The following is a 19,592-nucleotide window of genomic DNA, read 5'->3' as shown; positions in this document are numbered from 1 at the left end:
GGGCTGGGGGCCTGGCCTCCTGGGTATGAGGGAGGAGCGTGGACCCAAGATGCTGGGTCCGAGAGACAAAGGGGCTGGAGGCCTGCACTCCTGGGTCTGAGGGACAAGGGGGCTAGGGCCTAGACTCCTGGCCTGAGGGAGAAGGGGGCTGGCGGGCAGGACTCCTGGGACCTGGGGAAGGATGAGGAGGGGTCCAAACATTTGGGGACCAAGAGAGGAGGGGGCCAGAAAGTTTAGAGCTGCCATGTGCGAGAGAGAAGAGGGATGGCCAGGGCCTAGAGGAGGCTTTTCAGATGCAGAAGTCATAACCAAGGACCTCCCTCCCACCCACGCCCTGCCTGTTGGGGGAATTCCAAATCAAGTGGTAGAGAGGAAAAGAAAAAGGGAAGGATAGTGTAGGGAAAGAGATGGGGGTGGCACCAAGACCGCCACACCCAGTAGCCTAAAGCCAGAAACTACCCCAGAGAGGAGGGAGAGAGACCTGAGGGAGGGCCTGGATTCTAGGGTTCTGAGGAGGTAAGAGCTAGGTTGGTCTCCAAGGGCTAGGAATGAATGCCTATATTCCAGAAGGGACTCAGGGCCCAGATTCCTGGGTCTTAAGAAAGGAGAGCACTGGGGGCCTGGACTTCTGAGATAAATGGAGGAGGGGTTCAGGAGCCCATATTGCTGGATCCCTAAGGAATGACAGGGCTGGGGACTCAGACACCTGGGCCCTGAGGGAAGAAAGGGGGAGAGAGCTGGAGGCTAGAATTTCTGGGTTCTGGGGAGAGGATAGGGCTGGGAGTTTGGACATTGAACCCACAAAACTGGAGGAAGTCAGCCTCTCCCCCAAGCTAAGGTGCTGACTGATAGGTCCTCAGGAGAGAGGAAGTGGTGGTTTGGGGGTAAGGTCCTGGAGAAAGTGCCAGTCAAACCCACGTCATTAGACTCCAGGGTGGACTCTGCCTCTCTGGGAGGTCAACAGCCTGGCCTGGCCCAGCCCCACCCCACATCCCGACTTCTTTTTCCCTTGAACCTCTCAGCTAGCCCCTATCCTAGAAGAGGGCCAGAGCCTGGGAAGGTGAAGAGGAGAATCTGGATGAGACTCAGAGAGCCCAGGTGAGCAGGGGAACTGGGAGAGGTATCTGGAGGGGAAGGAAAACCATAAAGAATTGGGCGGGGAGGGGCAGGGGCTGAAAAAAACTTCAGAGACTATGAGGCTCAGGGCAAGCTGGGACAGCAAGGAGGAAGGTATTATGGATTGAATTGTGTCCCCCAAAATTGTATATTATAAATTTTAACCTCTATGCCTGTGGTTGGAAACCCTTATGGTATAGCAGTTAAGAGCTACAGCTGCTAATCAAAAGGTCAGCAGTTTGAATCCACCAGGTGCTCCTTGGAAACCCTATGAGGCAGTTCTACTCTGTTCCTATGGGGTCTATAGGGTCACAACAAATCTGAACCCACTCAACAGTACATAACAACAACATCAGCTAGAGCCACCACCCTGAATTCAGACTTCCGGCCTCCTAAACTATGAGAGGAACCCTGGTGGCGCAGTGGTTAAGCTTTTGGTTACTAACCAAAAGGTGAGCAGTTCGGATCCACCAACCACTCCTTGGAAACCTTGTGGAGTAGTTCTACTTAGTCCTGTAGGGTCACTATGAATCAGAATCAACTCAATAGCGATGGGTTTTTCTCTTAACTGTGAGAAAATAAATTTCTGTTTATTAAAGCCACCCACTTGTGGTATTTCTGCTACAGCAGCACTAAAAAAAAAAACAAACGTACCACTAGATAACAGAATTGCAAAACCAGAAGAAGCTGGGATTAGGATTGTGAGATTAGGATTGTGAGACTGGGAAAGGTAGGGAATGCGCCCGGAGCTGAGAGCTTCCTGATCAGATTGGACCCCCGCCCCTGACTCCAGCCTGGTAACCAATGCGGCCTCCGAAGTGGGCGGCCACAACCCACTGCACCTGGACCCTGAGGGCTGGCCAGCTAGCTACTTGGCCACCAGTGAGCGGTTTCACTGCCTGGAAGCCGAAGCCCAGCCCCTCTCCTTCCCCTACAGAGCCGGGGATGTGGGGCTACCTGTCCCTTCTGCCTGCCTTCCTGGCCATCTGGGCTGTTGCTGGCATCTGGACTGTGTGAGTGTCTGTGGCAGAATAGGAGCTTGCAACTGAGGGAGGAGGGAACTGGGGCCAGGACTCCTGGGTCTGAGGGCGTAGGGGCTGGGGGCCTGGACTTCTAGTCTGAGGACAGAGGGGCTGGGGGCCTGGACTTCTGGACCCTCAGAGGGTGGTTAACAAAAGGAAAAGTTGGGTTGGAAAGCCCCCTACTCACTTTGATGTCTTTCCTGCCTCAGTTTTGCATTGGCAGTGGCTAACAAATCTGTGAACCTCAACGAAGGCTTCCCCTACATCAGGTAGTTACGGAGCCCTGGGTTGGCAGTGATGAACAGGGAGCGGTCCTGGCTCTGAGAAGTGATGGATGACCCTTTATTTTCCCTAGCATCTGTGGATCTTACCCCCCTCAGAGCTGCCTCTTCAGCCAGGTGCTCAATATGGGAGCTGCATTGGGTAAATATTCCCCAGCTCTTAATGTTCAGTGCTGGCCACAACTCCCTTTGTCCTCAGACCCAGGACCCCAGCGCCTCCTCCCTCAGATACAAAAGTCCTGCCCCAGCCCCGACTTCTCTCAGAAATCCAGGTCCTTAGCCCCTTCGTTTCCCTGAATCCGGGGGTTTTGGCCCCCATCTCTTCCCCTACCTCTGGATTCTGGGGCCCGGGTCTCCCACCCACCTCCCTCTCCTCCTAGCCGCCTGGATCTGCATTCTCCGTTACCACCAGCTCCAGGACTGGGGAGTCACAAGGAGGTTTAACCAGCTGATCCTTTGGACGGGGCTCCTCAGTGCCTTGGGCACTTCGATGGTTGGCAATTTCCAGGTGAGACGGAGTCTGTTCCAATAGCCCGCCCATGGAGGCCAGCCGGCCAGCTTCTGGCACTACAACTCCCAGGAGACTCTGGGGCCGTAGGCTTCTGTTTCAGGGATTGTTCCGCGCATGGCCTTCTGGGACTTGTAGTAATATATTCGTAGCTATTAAACCGTGGCGGAGTTTGCTCCAATGAATGGAGACCTACCTGTGAGAGGCACTTTGTATAAGTTAACCTCATTGAACTCTGGAAGGTTGGGATAATTTTCTGCCGTCTCACCCCTTTAATTATGAAATTACGGAGACTCACTCATTCTTAATGTTTGGCACAGAAATATTAATAACAGCTCCGTTGACTGAGCTGTTCACCCTGTAGGAAGCACTAGGCTTTAACATCAGGTATTTCACTCTATCTCCACAAGAACTCTATGGTAGGTCCTTCTCTTGGCCATTTTGTAGAGAGGTTTTTTTGTTTATTTTTAAATAGTCCTCATGGAGGCAATGGCGGTTCAGTGTTAAAATTCTCGCCTTTCATGAGAGAGGCACTAGTTCAATTCCCAGCCAGTGCACCCGATCTGCCGCCATCACAGGTCTGTCAGTGAGGCTTGCTTGTTGCTAGGATGCTGAACAGGTTTCAACAGAGCTTCCAGAATAAGATGGACTAGGAAGCAAGGCCTGGAGATCTACACCTGAAAATCAGCCAATAAAAACCCTATAGATCACAATGGTCTGATGCCCAACTGATCATAGGAATGGCAAAGAACTGGACAGTGTTTTGTTCTGTTGTTCATGGGGTCGCCATGAGTCAGAGTAACTCAATGCCAGCTGGCAACAGCACAGAGATTCCAAGACCCAAATCCTTACACATTCTTGACCATGAAGCTGGTAGAATAAATGAATGGACAAATGATAGGAGAAATGCTATTGATTTATTGCACGTTGTTATTTCTATCATGCTGTTTCTGATTCTGAGGCTCTGTCCTTGAAGAAATAAAGGATAGCGGAGTGCAGGGTGACAAGAGGCTGCCTCTAACTTTTTAAAGTTCCCCATCTCATTTGTATAACAATTCATTCACTTATTCATTTACATAGTTTATTCCAGCGTTCCTCAATCTTTTTATTTTCATCGTTGTCCTTATTGTTGGGTGCTGCGGAGTCTGACTCATTGTGACCCTATAGGACAGAGCAGAACTGCTCCATAGGGTTTCCTAGGCTGTAAGTTTTATGGAAGGAGATTGCCAGGTCTTTCACCCACAGAGTTACTGAGTGGGCTTGAACTGCCAACCTTTTGTTTAGCAGCCAAGTGCTTAACCACTGCGCCACCAGGGCTCCTTGATTTTCATTATTGCCCCCCTTAAGGAGCCTATTAGGAGCCCTGCTGGTGCAGTGGATAAGAGCTCAGCTGCTAACCAAAAGGTTGGTAGTTCAAATCCACCAGCTGCTCCTTGGAAACCCTATGGGGCAGTTCTACTCTGTTCTATAGGGTTGCTATGAGTTGGAATCAACTCAACGGAAATGGGTTTGGGTTTTTTTTTTTGGTAAGGAGCCTATTAACACATTTATTTCCAAAGCATCTCCTTCTCCCGTAAAACTTTAATATTAGAAAATTTTAATGTAAGGTATACTGTACATCTGTTCACAAACCATCTTAACAACTAAGATTTTTTTCACCACTCACCCCTTCCCCGCCCCAAGATCCAGTTTTCGCTCCTTTGAGGGTAAATAATTGTTCCTGTTGAGAAAGCATAATTTATTCCACTTGTAATTACTGAGCATCTGCTATGTGTCAGGGATTGTTCTTACGGACTGAGGCTACAGCAGTGAACAACAAAACCAAAAACTGTTGCCATTGAGTTGATTTCAACTCATAGCGACCCTATAGGATGGAGTGGAACTGCACCATAGGGTTTCCAAGGCTGTAATCTTTACAGAAGCAGAGCACTACGTCTTTCTCCTGCAGAGCAGCTAGTGGGTTCGAACCAATGACCTTTCAGTTAGCAGCCAAGCGCTTAGCTCCCTGCACTACCAGGGGCACCTACAGCAATGAACAGACTTGAATCCCTGCCCTCATGGAGCTGACATAGCCAATGAACATAATAAGTTGATCACTGGGCATGGCAGTTCTCCATCATAGTCTATTGAGTTGGTAAATGGTCCCCTCCCACCTACTCCCATTGTGTCCCTCACCTCCCATAGCCTTCCTCTCAACTCTTTTCCCTTCTCCTCCACCAGCAAAAGAACCAGAAGCCCACCCATCTCACAGGTGCTTTCCTTGCCTTCTTCGTGGGCATCCTCTATTTCTGGCTGCAGCTCCTTCTTTTCTGGAGGAAGAAGAACCTGCCCCAGCCTGGGTCCCCCTGGATCGGGCCGCTCCGCTTGGGCCTCTGCACCATCTGCACCATCCTCATGGTAGTCAGTATCCTTATGGGGCTGGGAACAGGGGTCAGGGGTCAGTTCTCCACTGGGGTCAGTCTCCCGTGCCTTTGCTGTGTGCCATCTTCCTTTCTCTGGGCCTCAGTCTCCATCCACGTATGATTATAGCATAGTAGTCAAGAGTGTAGAAGTCCCTGGGTGGTGCAAATGATTAAACACTCAACTATTAGCTACTGGGTTTTACTAGCTACTTTGCCCATATTATCAGGAGGGGCCGATCCCTGGAGAAGGACATCATGCTTGGTCAAGTAGAGGGTCAGTGAAAAAGAGGAAGACCCACAACAAAATGGATTGACACAGTGGCTGCAACAGTGGGTTCAAACATAACAAGGATTGTAAGGATGGCTCAGGACCAGGCAATGTTTCATTCTGTTGTACATAGGGTGCTATGAGTCAGAACTGACTTGACGGTACCTAACAATACTAGCCAAAAGGTTGGCTGTTCAAACTCACTCAGAGGTGCCTCGGAAGACAGGCTTGGCTATCTGCTTCCAAAAGGTCACAGCCTTGAAAACCCTAGGGAGCAGTTGTACTCTGAAACACACTGGGTGTCTGTGAGTTGGAACCAACTTGACAGCAACTAAAAACAATGGCAAAATCAAGAGTGCTGGCTCTGGAGTCAGGCTGCTTGGGATGGAATCCTTTCTCCTCCACATCCTAACTGGGGAAACCTTAAGCTGGTTTCTTAACTTCTCAGTGCCTTGGTTTCCTCATTGATCAAGTGTGGATCATAATGGAGCTGATCCCAGGGTCTTAAGGAGTAAATGAAATAATATGTGTGAGGTGTTTAGATTCTGCATGGCACATAGTGAGCAATCAATAAATATTGGGATGGTGATTATACTAACGGTAGCAGGCATCATGCTAGCCGATTAAAAGATTGGAAGGTGAGGTTCAGACAGGGGAAGTCTCTTGGCTTAGACCCGTCATGGAGTTCAGAGGTGGAGCCAGTGGTAGGCTGGAGCTGGCTCACACTGGCTTGCAAGAACCATCTGTACACATCTTTTCCATGTTCAGAGATATCATGTTAACCAGTTGCCAGCAAGTGGATTCCAACTTATGGCAACCCCACATGTGTCAGAGTAGAACTGTACTCCATGGGGTTTTCAGTGATTGACTTTTCTGGAAGTAGACTACCCGGCCTTTCTCCCGAGACTCCTCTGGGTGGACCTAAACCTCTAACCTTTTTGTTTTAGCAGCCGAGTGAGTTAACTGTTTACACCACCAAGCGACTCCAATGTCAACATTATTGTTGTCTGTGGCCATTCAGTCAATTCTGACTCAAGGCAACTCCATGTTGCAGAGTAGAACTATGCTCCATAGGGTTTTCTTGGCTGTAATCTTTACGGAAGCAGATCGCTAGGACTCTTTTCCATGGTGCCGATGGGTGGGTTTGAACCACCAACCTTAGGTTATCAGTTGAGTGTAAACCTTTTACACCACCCAGGGACCTCCTGATGTCACGTTAGTAGCTTGACATTAGCCACGGTGAGAGTATTTACACCACAGGAATTGGCATAGGCTACGAATCAGGGTTTTTTTTTATTTTCTGGGAGAGCTGGCTGTTAAACATTCACCAGCACACCCCTGGGTGAAGCCTCAATTCCAACCCAAGTCTGACTCACCCCAGAGCACAGATGATCCCCAAAGGCATGGTACACCTATAGGCAAAATCACGTCACTTTCTGAGGCTCAGTTTCCACATCTGTAAAACTGGGCCTGCATAAACCACTCCAAAAAAAAAAAAAAGTTAGCTGCTTTTATCATTGGAACTAACACAGACAATGAGCATAATCAATAAATTATTACTGAGATGTAGAGTGCTCTGAGAAAAAGGAGGGCTGAGGACTCAGCCTTGGGGACCACTCCCATTTGTGGGGAGGCAGAGAGGGCATGATCTTTCAGAAGAGGCTGAATGAAAGCCAGCTAAGGTCTGGTGCTAGCTGGATCAAGTGGTTCAGTTTATTCTGAAATTTTCCAGCAAAATGGAGATGGCGATCCTATTTCCTAGAGCAGCAAACTGAGTCTTAGAGTAGGCAGGAGGACTAGATGGGAACCCAGGTTGTCTGACTTCTCAGCTTAGCATGTATCCCCTGCAGAGGTCTGTGTGTATGGGGCGGGGGGCGTGCAGTTTATCTTAGAGAAAGCTCCACCCTGCTCCTCTTTGTGTGGGGGTGGGTGGGTAGGGTCATAAAAACTTGTTAGCTGAATGCGCTAAGATTAGAGAATGTTCTCTGGAAGGAAAAGCCTGGTACGTAGTGGATTCAGAGCTTTGTCTTGAAGATTCAGCTGCTTTTGGCCTAGGTTGGGAGGCTGGGAAGGTGCCCTGGTGGTGCGGTAGTCAAGTGCTCAACTGCTAACTGAAAGATTGGAAATTTGAACCCACCAGCTGCTCCTTGGGAGAAAGACATGGCGGTCTGCTTTGGTAAAGATTAGAGCCTTGAAAACTCTATGGGGCAGTTCTACTTTGTTTTAAAGTGTCACTTGGAATTGACTTGACAGCAACAAGTTTGGTTTAGGAGGTTGGGGACACAGCAGGTGTGTGCTGAGGGTGGAAAAACAGGCTGGTGGGGGGGCGGTGAGGCTGTAGGGAGGGCCAGACTGAGGGTCTCCAGTGCTAAGGTGAGAGGTATGGGTTTCTGCCTGGGGATAATAGGGAGCCATGGACAGCTTGAGAGCAGGGGAGGAACAGGGTCAGTTCTGTGAGTTGCATTTGGGGGCTTACGCATCTCCCTTGCTGTAAGATCTATGGGGCCAGGATGGTGTCTGTCTGCCTGAGTCACAGTCTGTCCCCACGGCCAAGTCCCTGAGTGACGTAAACAGTTTGTGCTTGGCTCCTAACTGAAAGGTTGGCTGTTTGAATCCACCTAGTGGTGCCAGGAATGAAAAGTCCTGGTGACCTACTTCTGAAAGATCACAACCATTGAAAACCCTATGAAGTGCAGTTGTATTCTTAGACGGGGGGTCTACATGACTCAGAATCTACTCCATGACAATAAGGGGGGTATCCCTACTGCTGGCACAGAAACCAGTAAAAACCAGTTGCCAATCAAGTCGACTCTCACGGTGACTCCTTCTGTGTAAGAGTAGAACTGTGCTCCACAGGGTTTTCAATGGCTGATTTTTTGGAAGATCACTAGGCCTCTCTTTTGAGGTGCCTCTGAGTGAACTCGAACCTCCAGCCTTTTGGTTAGCAGCCGAGCACCTTAAGTGTTTGCACCACCCAGAGATTCCCCTGACACATAAGGAGCACAGAAATAACTGCGTGAATGAGCTAATGTTTAGACTGACCCAAGAGGGTTAGCTGTAACCAGCTTGGCTGAGGGTGGCGGTGAGGGGGGGACACCCCAGTGGGAGGAGCTTCAGAAAATGAGAGACACCTCCGCCAGGCTGGAGCTTGGAGTATGTGTGGGCAGCATAGGAAAAGGTTTTAAGAAGCTTGGACTGGTTCCTGAGTGTGCCAGGGAACCAGAGAAGGGACAGGGACAGACCAGTAGGGAGTGACACAGGACCAGGGAGGCGGTGGATGGGATAAATCAGGTGAAAACCAAACCCACTGCTATCAGTTTCAACTCATAGTGACCTTATATAACAGCATAGTACTGCCCCACAAGATTTCTAAAGAGCAGCTAGTGGATTTGAACTGCTGACCTTTTGGTTAGCAGCCAAGCTCTGAAAATACTGTGCCACCAGGGCTCCTAAACCAGGTGAGTGGGGCTCAAAAGGGACAGGTAGGGCAGGTAGACAAGACCTGAGGTACAAGAAGGAGGGAGGAGGCAATGGGGACTCCCAAGCGTCTACTTTGGTGTGTGAGTGGTTGCTGGAGCTGTCGCAGAGGTGGGGACCTCCAGAAAAAGGAAGATTTTAGGAGGAGGACACTCCATCCCGTCTGGGCACAAGCAAGAGGGCCCTGGGGTGTTGTTAGTTGCTGTTGAGTGGATTCTGACTCAAGGCAACCCCGTGTGTGTAGAGTAGAACTGCTCCATAGGGTTTTCAATGGCTGATTTTTTAGAAGTAGATCACCAGGCCTTTCTTCTGTGGCACCTCTGGGTAGACTCAAACCTCCAACCTTTCAGTTAACAGCCAAGCACGTTAACTGTTTGCACCACTCGTTAAATCATCTTATTAATCTTATATATTAAGGTAACGTTCTTCCCACTTTCCAAAAACCAAACCAGCTGCTATGGAGTCGATTCTGACTCATGGTGACCCCCTGTGTGCAGAGTAGAACTGTTCCATTGGGTTTTCAAGGCTGTGATTTTGTGGAAGCAGATCGCCAGGCCTGTCTTTCCAGGCACCTCTGCTTGGGTTGAAACCTTTCAGTTAGTAGTGGAGCGTCGAATCGGAGCTGTTCGCGCCACCTGTTGCAAGCATGGCCCGAGGCTCAAGGGGCATCTTTTGGAAACCCTGAGTATTTGGCAGTGGAAGCACTGGTGCTGGCTGTCTGGCCTGGATTATTTGGGAGGTGGTAGAGCCTCCACCTGGTCATGGAAGAAGGCCCAGGGAAAGATAAGGAACTTGGTTTGGGAAACAGGAATGGGACACTAATGGGAGGTCCATGAAAGGGGATACAAGGTTGAGATAGGGATTCATCCGCCTCAGAGATAAGGCTAAAATTTCTGTAGGAATGTCCCTGTGAAGACAGATAAGGATGGTGGCCTAGAAGGTCATTCAAGCCAGGGCAGGGCTTGTGAAAAAACAAAGAAAGAAAGTTGCCATCAAGTTGATTATGACTCATGAAGACCACAGGTGTACAGAATAGAACTGCTCCATCGGGTTCTCAAGGCTGTGACCTGACTTCTGAGGCATCTCTGGATGGGTCTGAACTGCCAACCTTTTGGCTAGTAGTTGAGCTCTTAACTGTTTGCACCACCCAAGGACCTAGGGTCTTCAATGGCTGATTTTTCGGAAGTAGACAGCCAGGCGTTTCTTCCAAGATGTGTCTGGGTGGACTGGAACCTCCAGCCTTTGGGCTTGCAGCTGAGCGTGTAAATTGTCTACATCACCCAGGGATTCCTGTGGTCAGGGCAAAGAAACATATGGTGAGAGGGTACCCAGAGAGGCCTCAGTCCTGCCCAAGGTCACACAGTACCCAAGTTGGTCCCTGCTCCTCTGGGTGTGGTGTGTGTGGGGGCACTGCTGTCTGTCCGCTCAGACCCTTGACCCTGGTGTAAAGTGGTTGTCCTCCACTCCTGGGTGCCGCTGCGCTCTGCCTCTGCATCCTGTGAATGGGCCGTGGCTATGCTGCTGTTCAGTCTCTTTGGCCTCTTATCTGTTGACTTCTCCTGCCTGGATGGCTGCACCCTATTTCTTCAGGCGGCCCCTGGCATCAGCCCTCCACCGACACCAGCCTCCCCCAGCTCTGTGCAGATCCAGCTGTCCCAGGGGCAATGACTGGGACCTTTCCCAGCAGCCGAGGAAGAAAGAAGGAGGAGTTCAGTCCCAGGTCCACCCCATGAGCCACCAAGGAAGCTGTCCAGCTGGCTGAGGACAGGGAGGCTTTTGCTGACCATTCTCCCATTCCCTGCCCTGGAGCTGAATGGATGTGTGTGGGGCTGTGGACAACCGGTTACAGAGGCTGCGATTTAGCATGGCCCTGCCACTGCCACCAGGGCCAAGGGGTATCCAGGCCAGCCTGCAGCCAGGAAGCGAGAGCCCAAGGCCAGCCAGCAATCCCTGATCAAGGTTATTTATTTTTTTTTTGCTGCCGGCGGAATCAGAGACAAGGACGCAGGCAGGATCACGCAAAACCAGAATTCCTTCCGGAGAGCAAATCCGTACAGAACATTTTTGGGAGGGAGGCATTGAGAACAGGGGGACTGAGGGTGGGGGTGGGGAGCCAGGGGTCCTGGGAAGGGGGGAGTTGGGGACACAGGGACAGATGGCCCTGTCCGGATCTGCTAAGCCACCCCAACCAGCTCCCGTCCCTCCCCCACCCCACCCTGCAGAAAGATTGATCAATAAATAAAATAATAAATTAATCAATAAATAAAATAGAAACAGCTCCCCCGCCCCCAGTTCCCCCTAGATCCCCCCCACTGGGCACGGCCCCTTGAGCCCTATCCCTGCAGGGCAAGGCCGGTTTTGTGTCCCCCCCACTTACTCCTTGGGCCCTATTTACAGATTCACAGTTGGGGGGCAGGGAAGGGGGGTAGAAGTGGTTCCCCTCCCTCCCTGGCCCCCTGGGGTCAGGGTAAAGGGGTTCCATTGGTGGCCAGGAGCTTCTTGTCCTTAGGGGGGCCTCGACGGGGAGAGCCGCTGAGCTCTGGGTCTGGGCGGCTGGGTGGGGGCTGCAGGCTTCGGGGTGGGGTACCCGCAGGCCGGGTCTGGGCACCATTCTTCTCATCTGTGAGGGAAGAAGAAGTTTTGGGTGGACCCCAGGGCTGCAAACCCTGAAGTTGAGTTTCCCACTATTGGGGCAGCAGGGGGGGTTCCCTTCTTAGTTGGCCTTGGTATCCCCAAGGCCATAGGAACCCAGGAAACATGCTCTAGCAACAATCATGGCAAGGCCTTGTTTCCCACCACAGGAAACATCAGGAGCCCATTGCTATGGGGACATATCCTAGCAACAAGGCCTGGCTTTCCTAGAAAAGGGGCCTACACCCTAAGCCCCCTATAACCTTTGTGGCTTTGGAAATAAGGCCAAGTTAGTTCAAGTGGGACTTGGGCTGTGTCCGACTTGAGGAGAATGTTTCAGGGACTCTGGTTTAAAAAAAAATACTATTTGCTACGGGACAGCTTGCTGTGGCAACAAATAAGGCTCAAGTCCCACAGATCACAGATAGAGGACCAACCTTCTGTTACCCTGGTTGTTAGGGGGGCATTCCTTGCTGGTTGTTTGGGGTCTCGGGCCCTCCCAGGTGGGCCTGATAGGTTTGCCTGCCTGACCTTGGTCTCCCTTTTGTGGGGCCCAACTTTCTCAGACTAAGACCACTTCCTCTTGGGCACTGCGGTTTCAATGCTGGTTGCCAGTGGCCATCTAGAAATTTCTACAGGGCCTGAAACATTAACTGAGACCCCTGGTAGAGACCCAGCCTCATTAAGAGACACTAATTGCCAGAGGCCTGTTGTCATATGGACTGATAAAACTGGACTCTTCCAGGGCAGAGTCTGGGGTCCCCCCATCCCCATTTCCTTATAAAGGGGAAGGAAGGTGGATAATAAGGCCCAGTGTGCCTACTGGTCCTAGAGCTTAGGGGTTGTGCCCTTTTGGGATCTCTGGTTGCAAAGGCGAGCTTTCCTTGGCAATGGTCTAGAAAAGTTCAGAGTGCCAATGCGCTTTCCAGCCCAGCAAGTCTAACCAAGCCGAGATCCTCCAAAGCAGGCTCTCTCCACCTTGGCACTACTGCCATTTGGGGCCAGATAACTCTTTGTGGAAGAAGCCCTGGTGGTGCAATGGTTAAGTGCTCAGATGCTAACTGAAATCTCAGCAATTTGAATGAGAAAGATGTGGTAGTCGGCTTCCGTGAAGATTTCAGCCTTGGAAACCCTATGGGGCAGTTCTACTGTCCTTTACGGTTGCTATGAGTCGGAATTAACTCCACCTACATTTTACACAAGAACAACCTCCTAGATGCCAGTGGCATTCCCTAGCCCCCATTCCCAGTTGGGACAACCAAAAATGTCTCCAAACATTGCGACATTTCCCTGGGGGCTGTGGTAGGATGAATAACTGCACCCCCTAAAAAGGATGTCCCCAAACCCCAAAACCTGTGAATATGTTATTTTATATGGCAAGAGGAACCTTGCAGATGTGACTAAGGTTAAGGACCTTCAGATGGGAAGAGAGTATCTTGGATTATCTGGGTGGGCCCAACCTAATCAAAAACCGACTCAATAGTGACCCTAGGTCAGAGGGGAACTGCCTCATATGGTTTCCTAGGCTCTGATCTTTACGGAAGCAGATTGCCATAGTTTTCTCCTGCAGACTAGCTGGTGCGTTTGAACCACTGACCTTTTGGTAAATAGCTGAGTGGTTAACCAGTGCACCACCAGGGCTCCTTACAACCTAATCACAGATATCCTTAAAGGAACCTTTCCTGACTCAGGTCGGGGTCAGAGGGAGATGTGACTACAGAGTGATGGTCAGAGAGAGGCAATGTTCTGGCTTTGAAGATGGAGGAAGCGGTTAGGAGCCAAAAAATGTGGGCAGCCTCTCGAAGCTGGAAAAGGCACGGAAATGGATTCTCCCCTATGTGTGGCTTTGTTTATATCCTTTTTGGTTTTAATAAAGTGGTAGCCATAAGGATGGTGTACTCTCCATGAGATTCTATGAGTCGTTTCACTGAATTAATGAACCCACAGGGACAGTGAGAACCAGCAGGGGCTGGCATCTGCCTGTTTGGCAGTCTAAAGAAAGGTGTCTTTCTAACATGTGAGCTCTGACCTAGCTCTGGTGGCTGAGCCTGAGAGAGAGAGAGACTGCCACTGTGACGAAGATGAAGGTGTGGGAAGGTGAGGACTGGATCCAATTCCAAACTTTGGAGACTGGATTCATGCTGATCCTTACCACACAGTTAGCAGTGAAGATGGGAGTTGCCCACTGTGCCCTTTGTTTACTGCAGGGAGAGGCCACCACATCTCAGGAGTCGGGTCTGCTCAAGGCCCTTCCAGGACTGTTTTTCTGAGCAGAACCTCACTCAGGAGCACTGGTCAGTAGTTCTGGCATATCTTAGCAACAGACCCTGCTGAAGCCCACCCTCTGTTTTTCCCTGGTTGTTAGGGAATCCCATTCCCTTAGAACCCTGGCTGGTGAGGCTAGGGAACATCTTTCCTTGGACACAGACCATGCATACTTGGAGAATTCAGCTTAATACACAGTTGCTAGGGACCACTGGGACCTAGCAACAAGGCTAGGTGAGACTTGGATTCTAGAAAACCAAGCCTAGCAAGGGGAATGAAGGTGGAATCCTACAGATAAGTGGACCAGCTCATCCCAGTTTGCCTGAGGCTGTCCTCATTTTAACACTGAAAGTCCGGCATCTCTGAAATGCCCCCAGTCCCAGGCCAGCCTCTCCAGAAGTGTGGAACCTGCTGGAAGGTAGTTCCACTACCCCCAACACAGAGACTGTTGTCTTCTCAGGGACCCCTGCCAGAAGGCAAAGGTTGGTCTTTAGGTTCCTGGGGGGCCCTACCCTTAGCAATGAGGCCCATGTAAGCCCTGGATAGCCTGGTTCCCACTGAGCTCTGACCTCAACATCTCACACCTGCTCACAAACAACACTTCAGGTGAGGCCTCAGCAAGACAACCACAAAAGAGCCTGTTACAGGATGTCATGTTCCCTAAAAAGATATGTTCAAGTCCTAATTTCCCCTGCCCCATACGTGTGAACACGACCTTCTCTGAAAATAGGATCTTTGCAAATGTAATTAAGATGAGGTCCTCAGGGTAGGCTCTAATTCAATATGTTGTTTTTGCTGTTGAGGAATTCTGACTCATGTGTGCAGAGTGGAACTGTTCCATAGAGTTTTCAAGGTGGTGACCTTTTGGAAGCAGATCACCAGGCCTTATTTCTGAGGCATCTCTGGGTGGGTTTGAACTGATAACATTTTGGTTAGTAGTCCAGCGCTTAACCATTTGTGCCACCCAGGGACTTCTAATCCAATATGACTGGTATCTTTATAAGGACAGAAGAAGAGACACAGACACACAGGAAGAAGGATATGTGAAGACGGAGGCAGAGATTGGAGTGATGCGTCTGCAAGCCAACGATTGCCAACAATAACAGAAGCTAAGAGGGAAACACGGAACAGATTCTCCCTACAACCCTCAGAGGGAACATGGCCCTGCTGACACCCTAAGTTTGGACTTCCAGCCTCTAGAACTGGGAGAGAATAAATTTCTATTGCTGTACGCCACCCAGTTTGTGGTATGTTGTTATGGCAGCCCTAGGGGATTCATATAGAACCCACAAGTGGGCCTGCCTGGCTTCCCCTAGCAGAAACCTCGCCCTAAAGCAAAACCCTGGAGGACCTGGTCATGGAGAGGCAGTACTCCCGGAAGCATTCCTGCACGCACAGGACAGGAGAGAGAGACGCTGCCCACAGCCACTGCCACCCACCTGCTAGGGCCTGCACGGAGGGCTGGTCGTGAGTGCTTAGCAGCTGTGCCTGGATGGTCTCCACCACACGCTTGAAACGACGGCTGGGACCTGCAGGGTGAGAGGGCAGGGAGACAGGCTGATTGGGGGATGGCGGCAGGAAGACTCCTCCCACCTGTGGAACTGAGACCATCTAAGAAGCCAGTGACTTTCCTCTTCCGGGTCCCAATGTTCCCCTGTGTTGGGGAAGGGACAAATCCAGGGCTTATAAATGGGACTCTATGTTGCTATTTTTGGAACACCATCACAGGTTGATAACATGTGTCCCCAAAAGATATGTTGATGTCCTAACCCCTGGTACCTGTGAATATGACCTCTTTTTGGAAAGAGGGTCTTTGCAGATATAGTTAGTTAACATGAGGTCATAATGGAGTAGGTTAGATCCTAATCCAGTATGACTGGTGTGCTCGTAAGAAGAGGGCAGGCACAGACACACATGGAGGGAAGGTGGCCCTGAGAAAACAGATGCAGACATTGGAATGATGCTGCCACAGGCCAAGTGTTACGGATTGACTTGTGTCCCCTCAAAATATGTGTTGTAAATCCTTACCCCTATACCTGTGGGTATAATCCCATTTGGGAATGGGGCTTCCTTGTTGCATTAGTAAAACAGTATAAGGTGTGTCTTAAATCAATCTCTTTTGAGATATAAAAGAGCAGATTAAGCAAGCAAGCACAAATGGAGGGGAAGATATATACCACAGGATTGCCAAAGAATCTTGCAATAGAAGCTGAAAAGAGACAAGGACCTTCCTCCACAGCAGACAGAGAAAAACCCTTCCTCTAGAGCTGGTGCCCTGTGTTCGGACTTCCAGCCTCCTAAACTGTGAGAAAATAAATTTCTGCTCATTAAAGCCACTCATTGTGGTGTTTCTGTTATAGCAGCACTAGATAACTAAGATACCAAGGAACACCTGGGGCTACCAGCAGCTGGGAGAAGCAAGGAAGGATTTTCTCCTAGAGCCTTCCAAGAGACCATGGCCCTGTCAGCACTGTGAATTTGGACTTCTGGCTTCCAGAACTATGAGAGAATAAATTTCTGTTGTTCTAAACCACCCATACTTGGTTATGACAGCCACAGAAATCTAATAAAACCATCAAACTCTGATAGGTTCAACTTAAAATAAAAATACATGTCATTTTGCATGTAAACAGATACTATTCCTTTTTAGTTTCTGGGTTAGACCATGATCCAACCAAACAAACTAAACCCACTGCTGTCGAGTTGGTTCTGACTCACAGCCACCCTATAGGACAGAGTAGAACTGCCCCATTGAGGTTCTCCCATGGAGCTGCCAGTGGCTTCAAATTGCCGACCTTTCGTTTAGCAGCCAAGTGGTTAACCACTGTGCCACCAGGGCTCCTTTAGACCATGTTGAGTTAAAAATATAAGAAAAATTGATGCAAGAAAAAAAAAACTTAAAATTGAGAAAGTTGGGCATCTTCGTCTTTAAAGGGGAGAAAAAAAAAAAAGACAATTTATTGTGGTGATGTAACAGCCCGGGGTCCACTGCCTTCTGGTTTAGAAACACTTGGAGCAAGTATATCTTCCAGCTGTGACATATTAAGATCAGTAACAAGGATAGCAAACAGAAGTATCCCTAATTATCCAAACTCTCGCTATCAGGAACCAAGTAAAATTGAAAACAAGGTGTTTCTGTGGTTTTCATCGCTTGTGCCAACTCTTGATTGGCTGTGGCTCCCTGGAGTTAGTGTCTGAGGCTACAGCTGAGCTCAGTGGAAAAAGTGCTGGAATCGATTGGTGGTGTCTGCTCTGGGTGCCTGAATGAGATTTTACAGCTCTGTGCCATGTCTTTTCCGTCCCAATCTTAAAGTAGTAGGAAGAGCTCTGGGCTGAGATTCAGAAGGCATAGATTGAGCCCCTGCTCTGCTACAGTTTGCAGTGTGACTCTGTTCTAGCCAATTTGCCTCTCTAGGGCCCAGTTTTCCCCTCTGTAAAAAAGGGTGATTACACTGTGAAACTTAAAAGAAAAAATGCACGCCAAACACTTGGCACATCATAAATACCCGTTAAATGCTGGTGAGAGAAGGGGGAAGAAATTCCTTAAACAGTGCTTAAGAAGGTGTTATGAATTGAACTGTGTCCCCAAAAAACATGTAAATCCTAAGCCCTATACCTGTGGTTATAAAACCATCTGGGAATGGGGCTGCTTTGTTATATTAATGAGATAGTATTAGTATAGGATGTGTCTTAAGTCAATCTTTTTTGAGATATAAAAGAGCAGATTAAGCAAGCAAGCAAGCACAAATGGAAGGGGAGATATATACCACAGGATTGCCAAAGAATCTAGCAACAGAAGCTGAAAAGAGACAAGGACCTTCCCCCAGAGCAGACAGAGAAAAACCCTTTCCCTAGAGCCAATGCCCTGTACTCGGACTGCTAGCCTCCTAATTGAGAAAGCAAATTACTGTCTGTTAAAGCTACCCACTTGTACTACTTGTTTTAGCAGCACTAGGTAACTAAGACAGTCCCCAACACTGGGTAGAGGCAATCTAGTCAAGGAAGACTCACCAGAGATGAGCGTGAAGGTGACGGAGTAGATGCAACCACCACCACTGCCATCCCGCCTAGGGGAAGGCTCTGGACCCTCAGAGGAGCTGATGTCCACCTGGAAGCGGACAGGCTTCTGGAAGACGGAAGGGCCGCCACTGGCCTTGTACTCGGCCCTGAAGCTGGTCTGTGACAGCACGCTGTGACTCAGGCTGGGGATCTGAGGAAGGTGAGAACACAGGATTGGGTGATTCCAGTGACCTGACCCCCTATTCTACACTCACCTCTGCCCAAGGAACTACAAGTCCCTTCAGCCACTGGTCGGGGTGGGAGGGGGGAGAATAGCAGAAAAGGCAGTGGGAGGAGGCCCCATTGCCTGCTGGGTCTTGTAATTTTCTCTACCCTACTGGAAACAGGGTATAAGAGAAATGGCTGAGCAACTAAATCCTACCTCTGTGGGATGCTAGGACTCTAGAACCAACCCCAAGCTCCAGACCCACATGAAACAAACTTTTCCTTCTCTCCACAAACCCTAAAAACCAGTTGCCGTTGAGTCGACTCATACTTATGGTAACTTCATGTGTCTCAGAGTAGTAATGTGCTCCGTAGAGTTTTCAATGGCTGTGATCTTTAGGAAGTAGATCACCAGATTTTTCTTCCAAGACACCTCTCAGTGGACTCAAACCTCCAACCTTTTGGTTAGCAGCAGAGTGCATTAACCATTTGCACGACTCAGGGTTGTTGTTAGGTGCCATCGAATTGATTTTGACTCATGGCGACCTCATGTGACAGAGCAGAGCTGCCCCATAGGGTTTCCAAGGCTGTAATCTTTACTGGAGCAGACTGCCAGGCCTTTCTACCAAGGAGCTGCTGGGTGAGTTTGAACTGCTAATTTTTCAGTTACCATTCGAGCACTTAACCCTTGCACCACCAGAGCTCCTTACCACCCAGGGGCTCCCCAATAAACACCTACTATATCCATGTCTGTCTCAGAAACCACAAGTCTCATCAGCCCCTAGAGCAAAGAACCACAGGACTGCCAGAGGGCAGCCCTAAAGGCTCCTGGGAAATGTAGTTCCTTCTGCCAACCTCAGATCTGGTGTAATTCTCTCTACCCTACTGGAAACAGGGTATCAAAGAAATGGTTGAGCAACGGAATCCCACCTCCACAGGGTGCTAGGACTCTAGAACCAGTGCTACTCAGCAATCCTTGGGGACATGATATCTGGGGAATTGGAATTCAGTATCCTACTTCACCACTTCCAGGCCCCAGGGCATAATAAACCTTTCCTGCCTCCCTGCTCCCACACAGACCAAATCCAACTCTGACTGGAAAACTATAAATCCCATGATGCTCCATGAGGAAGCTAGGCTAGGAGTAAGGTGGTAGAACCCCCCCCCGCCAGGGGCTGCTGGGATTTGTAGTTCTGGGTCAATGGGGACTCATGCCCCTCACCGACAAGAAGGCATGGACAATGTCCGCTTTGATGCTGCTGAGAGGTTTGTCCTTTAGCACGAGGAATATTTGTTCTTCTTTGTCCAGGGAGATGAAGTTCCCGAACCAGGAGCGTTTTGCCAGCCTGTGGGGGAAGGGGATAGTTGGAGCAGGGCCAAGAGGGGGCTGAAAGAACA

General features: G+C 49.7%; 2 protein-coding genes across 11 annotated transcripts in view; one reads left to right on the top strand and one right to left on the bottom strand.

The window, feature by feature from the left end:
- The first annotated feature begins 384 nt into the window (after positions 1–384).
- Positions 385–18,119, top strand: TMEM150B (transmembrane protein 150B). Of its 8 annotated transcripts, none has more exons than XM_064294259.1 (8): positions 385–516; positions 1,023–1,098; positions 2,054–2,129; positions 2,348–2,407; positions 2,494–2,561; positions 2,800–2,927; positions 5,148–5,324; positions 14,980–18,119. In XM_064294259.1, the coding sequence occupies exons 3-8, from the start codon at positions 2,062–2,064 to the stop codon at positions 15,139–15,141; spliced, it is 663 nt and encodes a 220-aa protein (XP_064150329.1). In that variant the 5' UTR covers positions 385–516; positions 1,023–1,098; positions 2,054–2,061; the 3' UTR covers positions 15,142–18,119. The 8 variants fall into 8 exon arrangements, with proteins under 8 accessions (XP_064150329.1, XP_064150328.1, XP_064150332.1 ...); XM_064294258.1 differs by having other exon boundaries at positions 5,148–5,327; XM_064294262.1 differs by having other exon boundaries at positions 386–516; positions 14,975–18,119.
- BRSK1 (BR serine/threonine kinase 1) overlaps positions 10,067–19,592 on the bottom strand; it is a 28,915-nt gene continuing 19,389 nt past the window's right edge. For all 3 annotated transcript variants that reach the window (XM_064294253.1, XM_064294254.1, XM_064294255.1), the window contains 4 exons: positions 19,417–19,540; positions 17,982–18,180; positions 15,410–15,499; positions 10,067–11,694 (listed from right to left, as the gene is read on the bottom strand). In XM_064294253.1, the coding sequence (XP_064150323.1) occupies positions 11,537–11,694; positions 15,410–15,499; positions 17,982–18,180; positions 19,417–19,540 (571 nt within the window). In that variant the 3' untranslated portion in view covers positions 10,067–11,536. The remainder of the gene's footprint in view (positions 11,695–15,409; positions 15,500–17,981; positions 18,181–19,416; positions 19,541–19,592) is intronic.

The sequence above is a fragment of the Loxodonta africana genome, chromosome 11 (assembly GCF_030014295.1).
Source record: "Loxodonta africana isolate mLoxAfr1 chromosome 11, mLoxAfr1.hap2, whole genome shotgun sequence".
In the NCBI taxonomy this organism is placed as follows: Eukaryota; Metazoa; Chordata; class Mammalia; order Proboscidea; family Elephantidae; genus Loxodonta; species Loxodonta africana.
This window is presented reverse-complemented; position numbering and strand designations above follow the sequence as displayed.